This window comes from Oncorhynchus clarkii, chromosome 5 (genome assembly GCF_045791955.1).
Source record: "Oncorhynchus clarkii lewisi isolate Uvic-CL-2024 chromosome 5, UVic_Ocla_1.0, whole genome shotgun sequence".
Taxonomy (NCBI): Eukaryota; Metazoa; Chordata; class Actinopteri; order Salmoniformes; family Salmonidae; genus Oncorhynchus; species Oncorhynchus clarkii.
Window position 1 is genome coordinate 17948254 of NC_092151.1, and position 13991 is coordinate 17962244.

Below are 13991 nucleotides of genomic sequence, written 5' to 3' on the forward strand. Positions count from 1 at the left end.
CTAACCCGGAAGACGCTAGGCCAATTGTGCGTCGCCCCACGGACCTCCCGGTCACGGCCGGTTACGATAGATCCTTGGCGCGAACCCAGAGTCTCTGGCCCTTAACCACTACGCCACCCGGGAGGCGTCTTAAAGTATTTCTGATTGTTTTAACTCACCACCACTAATGAGCTATGGAGCTTCTCAATGTCATTTTTCATCACCTCAAACAGAAAGTAAACTAAGTCTGTTTTTAGAATCAATTGAGAATGACAATAGTTCTTTAAAGTATTTGAACAATATTTCCAGTGCTCTCTCTTTCGATAACCACTCGGCATTAAAAGGAAAAATGTAATGCTCTTATCCAGTGGAAACGTCATAAAATACCTGATTACTTCTTATCCTGTGCACAAATAGCCTACAGCTGTGTTTGTCCTGAGGTAACTGGCATTGGAAACTGAGGGCACAGAATCTTATTCTTATACTCAACTGGCCCCTCCCTGGATTTTGTGTTAAACGCTCTACAACAAAGCTTTCTTAGTGTCCAACAAGCATTCTCTGCCCTTAACCTTGTTCTGAACCCCTTCGAAACAAAGGTCATGTGGTTTGGTAAGAAGAATGCCCCTCTCCCAACAGGTGTGATTATTACCTCTGAGGGTTTAGAGCTTGAGGTAGTCTTCTCATACAAGTACGTATGGCTAGAAGTATGCCTAGAAGGTACACTGTCCTTCTCTCAGCACATATCAAAGCTGCAGGCTAAAGTTAAATCTAGACTTGGTTTCCTCTATCGTAAGCGCTCCTCTTTCACCCCAGCTGCCAAACTATTCCTGATTCAGATGACTATCCTACCCATGCTAGATTATGGAGATGTAATTTATAGATTGGCAGGTAAGGATGCTCTCGAGCGGCTAGATGTTCTTTACCATTCGGCCATCAGATTTGCCACCAATGCTCCTTATAGGACACATCACTGCACTCTATAAACTTCTGTGAACTGGTCATCTCTGTATACCCGTCGCAAGACCCACTGGTTGTTGCTTATTTATAAAAATCCTCTTAGGCGTCACTTCTACCTATCTGAGATATCTTCTGCAGCCCTCATCATCCACATACAGCACCCATTCTGCCAGTCACATTCTGTTAAAGGTCCACAAAGCACACAGATCCCTGGGTCGCTGGTCTTTTCAGTTCGCTGCAGCTAGCGACTGGAACGAGCTGCAACAAACACACAAACTGGACAGTTTTATCTCAATCTCTTCATTCAAAAACTCAATCATGGACACTCTTACTGACAGTTGTGGCTGCTTTGCATGATGTATTGTTGTCTCTACCTTCTTGCCCTTTGTGCTGTTGTCTGTGTTTACCCTGTTTTGTGCTGCTACGACGTTGTGCTGCTACCATGTTGTGTTGCTACCATGCTATGTTGTTGTCTTAGGTCTCTTATGTAGTGTTGTCTCTTTTTTATCATGATGTGTATTTTGTCCTATATTTAATGTATTTTTAATCACAGCCCCCAACCCTGCAGGAGGCCTTTTGGCAGTCTGTCATCGTAAGAATTTGTTCTTAACTGACTTGCCTAGTTAAATAACGGTTAAATTAAAAATATATATATTTTAATAGTTTCATGATTGGTAGAGCAAGTTTCAGGCAATACAGTTGATTGTTGATACAATATTTCAAGTTTGTTAAAGACAGGTCATGGGTAGCCAATGTGATTAATAGAATATTTATTTTTATCAGGATATTTTCTACCTGCTGGCTACAATGTTTTTATGTTTTGTGTTTATGTAGGCAATTTTTACATAGTTGGCAATGGCAAGTTACTTTTAAATTTGTATCATTTTAATTTAGATTTAGAATGTAGATTAACCACAGATAATGATTGAGATACTAGATGAAACTGTTCCACAAATATATGCAAATCACAACTGGCACTCAGATTGGTAAAATGTGTAAGATAAATTGGCACTCCAAATGATAAAGGTTGCTGACTTTCTGGTGTAGCCTATTACAGGCAACTTCAGGAGCATAATGGCAAAATCTGTGAAGGCCAGCAGCAGCGGGAGGAGCATCAAACTGTTATTTTTTCTTCTTCTGGTTAGGCTTGATCTTTGGCTCCCTCTTGAGTATTTTGTGTCATAATTATTTAATCAAACAGCCTGCTTAAAGGATCAGACAAGTTCAGTACATATAGCCTAGTTTATTTGATTAAACACAGTGTTTTATATCTACAGTACCAGTCAAAAGTTTGTTTACACCTACTCATTCAAAGGTTTTCTTTAATATTACTATTGTCTACATTGTAGAACAATAGTGAAGACATCAACTATGAAATAACACATCGAATCATGTAACTAAAACGGTGTTAAACCAATAAAAAAAATATTTGAGATTCTTCAAAGATTCTTTGCCTTGATGGTAGTTTCGCCCCTGCTCAACTCTAAACTTAGTACCTACTGTTGGCCTTGAACTGGCTGTCAAATAAGCTAAACAAATTATTTAAATGCCTGACAATAATTTTTCATGATAACAATAATCAAAAACAGTAATGTATTCATATCTCAATGATCCAAGTATAAGAAATCTATCCACATTTTCCTAATTTTCCTCACACTTTCCTCATGAAAGCAACCTTCAAAATACATCCCCAAGCAGCATTCCCATCAGAATTTCTCTTTCGGTTTTACATTTTAAAAAGCCAAGTGTAATGAGTATTCAAACTGGCTAGATTTTTAAAATTGTATTAGTAATTTATAGGTAACTCGTCAATTTAGTACATACAGTTTATAGTGTGCAACGGGACAGTTCCTGAACCCTCGCACCAGGTTTCATTCCGGAATTTGTTTGAGGACACTCCAGTCACGTACTTCCTCTAAAATTCTGGCTTCGGGGAAAATAAACACCAAAGACCCAAGCCTTAAGTCAAAACGACGAAAGAAAAACACATTTGAAACAACCAATTAAATCAAATAAGTATTGTACCCGAACACGTAACATTCAAGACACAAAATGGTAAGATATCCACGTTTCACGTATAACATTTGATGGGAAAATGTGTTAGCATGCAAAGTTAGCTAGCTGCCTAGCTAACATGTGGCAGACACCTGACGACAGTGTCTCAAATGTGTTTTGTTGGTCGAACTGCTCTAGATATAAAACCACGGCATGTTTCAGATACATATTTGCAAATCCGATGCACAATAGTTAATACCATTTGAAATTACAATGAAACATACTATAGGAATAGGCCCGCTGGACTGAATTGTTTTGATCTTGCCTTACCTCAAGTAGCTAACGCTAATCAATCCGCAATTAGCTAACCAAGTTACTTTAATGGTCATCATTCCAAAAATATTTTGAGGATGCTTAAGCCAAGTAAGCCGATATTTATATATTCAGAAATAATTCATTATTTGTGATGTTTGTTTACTTAACACACATTCAGAAAGCCCTAACCCTTTTAAAAAGAAGTCGAATTGTAATCCTTCTTTGCCTCTTACCCCAGCCCCAGAACGAACACATTGAGTTACATCGCAAGCGCCATGGCCAGCGCCTGGACCATCAGGAGAGGAAGAGGAAGAAGGAGAGCCGTGAGGCCCATGAGCGCTCACATAAAGCCAGGAAGATGATTGGTCTGAAGGCCAAACTCTACCACAAACAGAGGCACTCTGAGAAGATCCAGATGAAGAAGACGTGAGTATATAGTCAGTCGTACACTACCATGCTGCAGCACCCTTTGAAAAATCAGAATAACATTTTTTTGAAAGTAGTGCACTGGGCCTTTACTAGTCCTGTATTAATGGACCAATATAGCTGTCTGTAGCGTGGGCAAACAAATGTTTCCTTTGATTTGCCATTGCTGCTGTTTGTTGACAGCTATGTACCACAACCTGTCTCACCACAGCCTCAAAATGCACGAACAGAGGAAGACCAAGCAGAAGAACGACGACAAGACGCCTGAGGGAGCAGTACCAGCCTACTTGCTGGACAGAGAGGGACAGTCACGCGCCAAGATCCTCTCCAACATGATCAAACAGAAGAGGAAGGAGAAGGCTGTGAGTATTCGATGCCTTTCTTTTTCTTGTTTGTGTTTTCATCATGTCTCACCGAAGACAGTGTATGTCTGGACAGATTATCTTGTATAAAAGGGAACAATACCTAGCTGACATTGTTTCAAATGTCAACATAAAACTGTATGGATTGGTTTCCAGCAATCCCATATTAAGCCTAGTCCTTAACTTAAATGCACTTTCAATGAAAGTGTGCAAAGCCCAAGCCAGTTTAGTTGAAAACAGGTTCTTAAAGGTGTCCTGAAATGCTCTCTGATCGGATATTCTGTTTCTCCCTGTAGGGTAAATGGGAGGTGCCCCTGCCCAAGGTTCGGGCCCAGGGGGAGACTGAGGTGCTCAAAGTAATCCGTACAGGCAAGAGGCAGAAGAAGGCCTGGAAGAGGATGGTGACCAAAGTGTGCTTTGTAGGTGACAACTTCACCCGCAAGCCTCCCAAATATGAACGCTTCATCAGACCCATGGTAAGGAGGATGGCACCATTACTCACTAGCATACTGTGTGTGTATATATGTGTGTGTGTGTGTGTATAATATATATTTATTGTGTGTGTGTGTATATATTAGAGGTCGACCGATTATTATTTTAACGCCGATACCCATTATTGGAGGACCACAAAAAGCAGATACCGATTAATCAGACGTTTTTTAAATGTTATTTTTAAATATATACATATTTGTAATAATGACAATTACAACAATACTGAATGAACAATGAACACTTATTTTAACTTAACATAATACATCAATAAAATCAATTTAGTCTCAAATAAATAATGAAACATGTTCAATTTGGTTTAAATAATGACAAAACAGTGTTGGAGAAGAAAGTAAAAGTGCAATATGTGCTATGTAAGAAAGCTAACGTTTAAGTTCCTTGCTCAGAACATGAGAACATATGAAAGCTGGTGGTTCCTTTTAACATGAGTCTTCAATATTCCCAGGTAAGAAGTTTTAGGTTGTAGTAATAGGAATTATAGGACTATTTCCCTCTATACCATTTGTATTTCATATACCTTTGACTATTGGATGTTCTAATAGGTACTTTAGTATTGCCAGCCTAATCTCGGGAGTTGATAGGCTTGAAGTCATAAACAGTGCAATGCTTGAAGCACAGCGAAGAGCTGCTGGCAAATGCAGGAAAGTGCTGTTTGAATGAATGCTTACGAGCCTGCTGCTGCTTTCCACAGCTCAGTCAGAGACTTAATTATAATATAATAACACACAGAAATATGAGCCTTAGGTCATTAATATGTTCAAATCCGGAAACTATCATTTCGAAAACAAAAATGTTTATTCTTTCAGTGAAATACGAAACCGTTCCGTATTTTATCTAACAGGTGGCATCCATAAGTCTAAATATTGCTGTTACATTGCACAACCTTTAATGTTATGTCATAAATATGTAAAAATCTGGCAAATTAGTTTGCAACGAGCCAGGCGGCCCAAACTGTCGCATGTACCCTGACTCTCGGTACCTAATGGCAGTCAGGCTACCTCTGGTGAGCACATGGATGGCTGTGCGGCCCCCCAAAGAAATGCCACCCCACACCATGACTGACCCACCGCCAAACCGGACATGCTGGAGGATGTTGCAGGCAGCAGAACGTTCTCCACGGCGTCTCCAGACTCTGTCACGTCTGTCACATGTGTTCAGTGTGAACCTGCTTTCATCTGTGAAGAGCACAGGGCGCCAGTGGTGAATTTGCCAATCTTGGTGTTCTCTGGCAAATGACAAACGTCCTGCACGGTGTTTGGCTGTAAGCACAACCCCCATCTGTGGACGTCGGGCCCTCATTCCACCCTCATGGAGTCTGTTTCTGACTGTTTGAGCAGACACATGCACATTTGTGGCCTGCTGGAGGTCATTTTGCAGGGCTCTGGCAGTGCTCCTCTTTGCACAAAGGCGGAGGTAGCGGTCCTGCTGCTGGGTTGTTGCCCTCCTACGGCCTCCTCCACGTCTCCTGATGTACTGGCCTGTCTTCTGGTAGCGCCTCCATGCTCTGGACACTACGCTGACAGACACAGCAAACCTTCTTGCCACAGCTCGCATTGATGTGCCATCCTGGATGAGCTGCACTACCTGAGCCACTTGTGTGGGTTGTAGACTCTGTCTCATGCTACCACTAGAGTGAAAGCACCGCCAGCGTGGTCACCACCTTCAGAACCACTCCTTTATTGGAGGTGTCTTGCTAATTGCCTATAATTTCCACCTGTTGTCTATTCCATTTGCACAACAGCATGTGAAATTTATTGTCAATCAGTGTTGCTTCCTAAGTGGACAGTTTGATTTCACGGAAGTGTGATTGACTTGGAGTTACATTGTGTTGTTTAAGTGTTCCCTTTATTTTTTTGAGCCGTGTATTAAGTTAAAATAAGTGTTCATTGAGTATTGTTGCAATTGTCATTATTACAAAAATGTGTGTGTGTGTGTATGATATATATATATTTATATATTTATTTTTAAATAAATTGGCCGATTAATCGGAATCGGCTTTTTTTTGTCCTCCAATAATCAGTATCGGTATCGGCGTTAAAATCATAATCGGTCAACCTCTTTTTTCAAAATGTAATATATATATATATATATATATATACATACATACATACATACATACATACATACATACATACATACAGTTGAAGTCAGAAGTTTACATACACCTTAGCCAACGATATTTAAACTCAGTTTTTCACAATTGCTGACATTTAATCCTAGTAAAAAATTCCCTGTCTTATGTCAGTTAGGCCCACCACTTTCTTTTGAGAATGTGAAATGTCAGAATAATTGTTAGGACGGAGACATGAGCATCTCGTCATTATATACAGATCTCTGGTGTGAATGGAAAGGTGCACAGACAGAGCGAACAAGACAAGACCAAAAAGACATGAGAACAAGTGGATATAAATACAAAACTAAATTATGCGATACATGCATTTAGGAATATCACGCAAACAGAGAATTAATTTGAAAATGTCCCCCAGCCCTAATGTGTATATTCTCTAATATACAGTATTTGGCATGTTGACGCCTTTCTCAGTTAGTTGCAGTGTTTGAAACTTTGACGTGTTAGCACCCTCATCACTGTGTGAGCGACTACATTTTACAAATGTATCAGTCTAGAGCAACTTAGTTACAACCAATGCATTCAACTAAATGACGTAAAACAACTTAAATTGACTTAAACCTTTTTGCTCTTTGGGAACCATTGGCAAACTTCCTCCAGTGGGCTCAGTGTTGAACAGGTTTTTCCACTTCTTTCAATGATGTTCCTAGTTAAGAGGCAAAAAACCCTGAAATAAAATGTCCCACCCGCCTCTGCCCTTTCCTCTCTTCAGGGTCTACGCTTCAAAAAGGCCCATGTGACCCACCCGGAGCTGAAGGCCACATTCTGTCTTCCCATCCTGGGTGTGAAGAAGAACCCCTCGTCACCCCTCTACACCACCCTGGGGGTCATCACCAAGGGAACCGTGGTAGAGGTCAACGTTAGCGAGTTAGGCCTGGTAACGCAGGGGGGAAAGGTCATCTGGGGTGAGTCAGCTCCTGTCCTCTCACATGGATATTTATCTGGATCAATATGGGCCGGTTTCCCAGACACCAATTTAAGCCTAGTTCTGGACTAAAAAGCACTTTCCATGGAGATTCTCCATTAAACATGCTTAGTCCACGACTAAGCTTAGACTGTCTGGGAACCCGGCCCTATATGTTATTTATTTAACCAGAGGGCTGCAGAATTGTGGGGGTTGGTGTAGTCCGGTATTGCTACAGGAGGATGTATACTTTTATTAAAAGTGCAGAAATGTCTGATAAGACGGGTGTGGCCAAAGTAAAGAATAGGGAGTGATGGCAATATATTAGATTGATCTCACTCCTGACAACACTAATATAAAACTGCATGCAATCTCAGTGTAATTAAATTTCTGAAATGTAGGGATTAAAATGTCTCTTCTTCCCCAGGTAAATACGCCCAGGTGACAAATAACCCAGAGAACGACGGCTGCATTAATGCTGTACTGCTGGTGTAAAATGAAGAACTCTATGGGACGTTTTCCTAGACACAGATTAAGCCTAGTACTGGACTAAAGCATTTATGGAGACTCTCCATTGACCTTGTTTAATAGTCCAGGAATAGGCTTAATCTGTGTCCAGGAAACCGCTCCTCTATACAGACGGGCCTGTAACATACAGCCAGAGTTGGGTCTGGCATGGAATAACAGACATCTGTGGTTAAACCGTATGATGGAGAACATCAGATGGCATATTTTGCAACAAGGTGTCTCGTAACTAAATTCTGGACTGTGACTAAAAGTGTTGGTCAAATAGTTGTCATTTGTTTTTCTTGGTTGCATATTGCCTCAACAAGATTCATATGTGACTGCGCTCTGAGAAGGGGGGGTCCTTCAAAACTGATTAAGCGCAATGCTTGTGAAAAAGGATGTTGGGAGAAAGCCAGCCTATACAAGTCCCCTGCACTCCTCAGAAAAGTCTGACAGCAGGCAAGCCCGTTGATGTCCGGATACCTGAGGGTCATCCAAAGTCCCCACAGAAGAGTAGGTGGTAGATGTTCCCTTTTTCTTTGCCGTCGGCATCTACAGACCGATTTATCAGACCTACAAAATCACCTTTCATCATAAATTACTACTCATTATGATTCGTAGATCGTTCACTCTGCAGCTGTTAACTGCAACGCTGTGCATTGGTCCAGCTTGTTGCTGATGGTCTTGCAGCCCTTTACAGAGAAGAGCTTCTCTGTTTTGGGGAAGTAAATCATTTCTCTGGCCGACTGGTTAGCCACTTCCTGGTTGGGCTTCAGGCCCTTGGCAGCCATCTCAACCATGCCACACATCAGATGTGACGGGTTAGGGAAAATAAACAAGGATGGACAGAATAAAAAAGGAATTTTGTATTTGAGGTCTAAAAAACCTTGTTTTCTAATTCCAGGATTATAAACACAGAAGGGACTAATCTTAACATTAGACACGTGTAACTTGATCTTTCAATGCATGATTTGTTAAATACGAGAACGAGTTAAAACAGTGCATCTAAAGAGTGTTAGTGAACAGCTGGCTTACTCTGCTTGTTGTTGGACAAGGAGAGCGGTGTTTCCAAATCCTTCAGCTCCATTTCTGTCTTGCCCTGCTCTCCAGAAGTCCAGGGCCACCTGAACTATTTTATCTCCTCCAGTGTTGCTATGGAGATGAGCAACACAGTAAATATTAAGGGATCAGAAATAACTTAATTTTGTATGATTAAACGTCTTATTGACAGCTGACTTTCAGCTAAGTAAAATAGTCACTACAGGTCACTTAGTTGTGGCCAAAATTTGAGAATGACACATTCATTTTCACAAAGTCTGCTGCCTCAGTTTGTGTGAGGGCAATTTACATTTTCTCCAGAATGTTATGAAGAGTGATCAGATGAATTGCAATTAATTGCAAAGTCCCTCTTGGCCATGCAAATGAACTGAATCCCAAAAACACATTCCCACTGCATTTCAGCCCTGCCACAAAAGGACCAGCTGACATGTCAGTGATTCTCTCGTTAAAACAGGTGTGAGTGTTGACGAGGACAAGGCTGGAGATCACGGTCATGCTGATTGAGTTCCAATAACAGATTGGAAGCTTCAAAAAGGAGGGTGGTGCTTGGAATCATTGTTCTTCCTCGCCAACCATGGTTACCTGCAAGGAAACACGTGCCGTCATCATTGCTTTGCACAAAAAGGGCTTCACAGGCAAGGATATTGATGCAGAACATTGATGCAGTAGTAGCTAAGATGGGGAGAAGTCTGTCTATAATAAAGTGATGCTCTGCCTTCTTAACAACACTATCAACAAGGCAGGTCCTGCAGGCCCTAGTTTTGTCGCACCTTGACTATTGTTCAGGTGCCACAAAAAAGGACTTAGGAAAAGTGCAATTGGCTCAAAACAGGGCAGCATGGCTGGCCCTTGGATGTACACAGGGCTAATATTAATAATATGCATGTCAATCTCTCCTGGCTGAAAGTGGAGGACAGAATTGACTTAATCACTACTTTTATCTATAAGACATGTTGAACGTACCGAGCGGTCTGTCTAAACTAATGGCACACAGTTCGGACACCCATGCATGCCCAACAAGACATGCCACAGGTCTCTTCACAGTCCCCAAGTCCAGAACAGACTATGGGAGGCACAGAGTACTACATAGAGCCATGACTACATGGAACTGTTCCACATCAAGTCATTGACGCAAGCAGTAAAATTAGATTATAAACCTTGTGTGTTCCTTCACAGTCTCCAATGTTCCATAAGGTTTTAAATCTAATTTTACTGCTTGCGTCAATGACTTGATGTGGAACAGTTCCATGTAGTCATGGCTCTATGTAGTACTCTGTGCCTCCCATAGTCTGTTCTGGACTTGGGGACTGTGAAGGAACACACATTGGCACAGACACATGCATACACACAATAATATATGCACTATACATACACATGGATTTAGTACTGTAGATATGTGGTAGTGGTGGAGTAGAGGCCTGAGGGCACACAGTGTGTTGTGAAATCTGTGAATGTAATGTTTTTAAAATTGTATAAACGGCCTCAATTTTGCTGGACCCCAGGAAGAATAGCTGCTGCTTTGGGGATGGGGATCCATAATAAATACAAATTGCAAGTAGCCAAGGAATAAGCCCTTTACTTACTGCAAAGGAGGATATGTTAAGAAAACCAGTTGCAACAATTCATAAATCTAAAATCCCCCCCAAAAGAAACGTTACCACACTGATAGTAAAAGTTCAACATATGCTGTTATGCTGAAGGAGATCCAGTCTGGTCTACAATGTTCGTGATAATAGCAACCCAGAAAAATTATATTTGAGTCAAAGTCTGTTAGCGACTAAGCTGATTCTAGCCATCCCTTCTGGTTAGTTCTAGTCAGGCAGCTTAGTCTCCCATTCAGATGACCCCCACTTTTGTTAGTGTCTTATTGGTCAAGGTCACACCAAATACTTATCACCACATCTCCTTCAGCCTGTCAGTGGACTTGATTCCCAGGACTTCAGTTAGTATATGACCCCAGCATGCCTTGTGGTCAGAAACATGCTTTCCCCATCCTGATGAGCACTTCCACAGTTAGCCCTTCTGTTGAACTTTTCCTCCTTTGGATTGAATCCCTGTATGTCTGATGTTTATTGTGAATGCATCTTAACTTAATGTCCGTTCTCACTGGACGTGATTCTCAGTTATCTGAACCATGAGTGGTCAGGTGTGTCTTCCATTAAACTCCCCTTAACCTGGACATCCGCTGCATCCTTGTTCTGACCGGACATTCTGTAGTGGTTGGTACCGGGCTTAAGCCAGCACTTAAGATTTCTTATTACATTCATGGTTCTTTGATTCTCTACAACCCTACCACTATTTTTTTAAGTATAAAAGTATTTGGTTTAATATACACTTAAGGATCTAAAGTAAAAGTATAAATCATTTCAAATTTTGTATTTATTTACGTATAGCCGGGGGCACACTCCAACATTCAGACAATTTACAAGTGAAGCATGTGTGTTTAGTGAGTCCGCCAGGTCAGAGGCAGTGGGGACGGTCTGTTTGGTGTGAGAATTGGACCATTTTCCTGTCCTGCTAAGCATTCAAAATGTTATGAGTACTTTTGCTTGTCAAGGAAAATGTGTGGAGTAAGTATGATATTTTCTTAAAAGGAATGTAGTGAAGTAAAACAAATTAAAAATATGAATATTAATGTTCAGATACCCCCAAAAATGACTTAATTAAAAATACATTAAATTATTACTAAGTACTTTACACCACTGCCGGAAGGTTGAACGTATGTTAGGATCGTAAGAAAATCTATGTGTAAATTGTTAGGATCGTAAGAATAGCCATGAAAACATGAAATGTAACAGTTAAAATAGATCTGTAAATGTACAAACCTTCTGACTTAGAATATGTGGACAACTACAAATACCTAGGTGTCTGGTTAGACTGTAAACTCTCCTTCCAGACCCACATCAAACATCTCCAATCCAAAGTTAAATCTAGAATTGGCTTCCTATTTCGCAAACAAAGCATCTTTCACTCATGCTGCCAAACATACCCTTGTAAAACTGACCATCCTACCAATCCTCGACTTTGGCGATGTCATTTACAAAATAGCCTCCAATACCCTACTCAACAAATTGGATGCAGTCTATCACAGTGCCATCCGTTTTGTCACCAAAGCACCATATACTACCCACCATTGCGACCTGTACGCTCTCGTTGGCTGGCCCTCGCTTCATACTCGTCGCCAAACCCACTCCATGTCATCTACAAGACCCTGCTAGGTAAAGTCCCCCCTTATCTCAGCTCGCTGGTCACCATAGCATCACCCACCTGTAGCACGCTCTCCAGCAAGTATATCTCTCTGGTCACCACCAAAACCAATTATTTATTTGGCCGCCTCTCCTTCCAGTTCTCTGCTGGAACGAACTACAAAAATCTCTGAAACTGGAAAGACTTATCTCCCTCACTAGCTTTAAGCACCAGCTGTCAGAGCAGCTCACAGATTACTGCACCTGTACATAGCCCACCTATAATTTAGCCCAAACAACTACCTCTTTCCCTACTGTATTTATTTTATTTTTTTGCTCCTTTGCACCTCATTATTTTTACTTTGCACATTCTTCCACTGCAAATCTACCATTCCAGTGTTTTACTTGCTATAATGTATTTACTTTGCCACCATGGCCTTTTTTTGCCTTTACCTCCCTTATCTCACCTCATTTGCTCACATTGTATATACACTTGTTTCTACTGTATTATTGACTGTATGTTTGTTTTACTCCATGTGTAACTCTGTGTCGTTGTATGTGTCGAACTGCTTTGCTTTATCTTGGCCAGGTCGCAATTGTAAATGAGAACTTGTTCTCAACTTGCCTACCTGGTTAAATAAAGGTGAAATGAATAAATAAAACAAATATCCCTTTAAATGGAGCAAAGGCAGGCTATGGAACATGGAGTTTTCAAAATAGAAGCCACTTCCTGGTTTGATTTCCCTCAGGGTTTCGCCTGCAATATCAGTTCTGCTATACTCACAGACAATATTTTGACAGTTTTGGAAACTTTAGAGTGTTTTCTATCCAATATTAATAATAATATGCATATATTAGCAACTGAGACTGAGGAGCAGGCGGTTTGCTTTGGGCAACTTATTCATCCAAGCTACTCAATACTGCCCCCCAGCCATAAGAAGTTAATGTACATTTATAAAACGGAGCTGGTAATAACTCTTCTCATTACAGCCACCCTTTGTCCCTGTTGTCCTGTCGCAAGTGGCCTGGTAATGAAAGATCGGTATCTCAGTGCATACTTAATCTAAATCGTTTGCAGTGTGTAGACCCCCCTTCTCCCAGCACGTATCATTCTAGCGTGTCTTCTTCAGATAGCATTACAGTTCATCCTTGCCTATCATATTTGATGGTCCTTGATAATGTCCCGATTTCAATATCCAAATAGATACATCCGTTTCTCCCACATACACGAGTCTCTCACCTGAGCCATTATATCTCTCCACGCTCACTCCACACGCACGTCTCCGCACTCCTGCCGCCCGTACCCAGGTTTGACTCGGACTCAGATTGGAGTGTTTAAAAATCACTGTTGCATTGAACGCCTTTGTCGCTCTTTTTTCAGACGGTTAGGGAGGGTTTCGAGGCTCACACGCATTGTGGGCAAATTATTCCTATATGCATTAAGACACCATCTGACGTCACCTTCCGTGATAACCTCAAGACAGGACAGATCAGAACAACAGTTTAGTTCAATTCATTTCTCTTTCAAGAAATCCAGACAAGCATTGACTATATGACAAATTACATTCCCAATTTTCTTAATAACATTATCTCTATAACAAATGTAAGATCAGGGAGTTAGCACCCTAACCCATTGGAGAATCCCACCAACAATCCAGCAGTCC

At 41.0% G+C, this 13991-nt stretch overlaps 1 protein-coding gene across 2 annotated transcripts; it reads left to right on the forward strand.

Annotated features, from left to right (window-relative positions):
* The first annotated feature begins 2809 nt into the window (after positions 1–2809).
* LOC139408474 (ribosome biogenesis protein NSA2 homolog) lies at positions 2810–11323 on the forward strand. 2 transcript variants are annotated; one of them, XM_071152409.1, is made up of 6 exons: positions 2810–2991; positions 3485–3672; positions 3884–4034; positions 4331–4510; positions 7385–7577; positions 8004–8366. In XM_071152409.1, the coding sequence occupies exons 1-6, from the start codon at positions 2989–2991 to the stop codon at positions 8069–8071; spliced, it is 783 nt and encodes a 260-aa protein (XP_071008510.1). In that variant the 5' UTR covers positions 2810–2988; the 3' UTR covers positions 8072–8366. The 2 variants fall into 2 exon arrangements, with proteins under 2 accessions (XP_071008510.1, XP_071008511.1); XM_071152410.1 differs by lacking the exon at positions 8004–8366 and adding an exon at positions 9597–11323 and having other exon boundaries at positions 2822–2991.
* The last annotated feature ends 2668 nt before the right edge of the window (positions 11324–13991 follow it).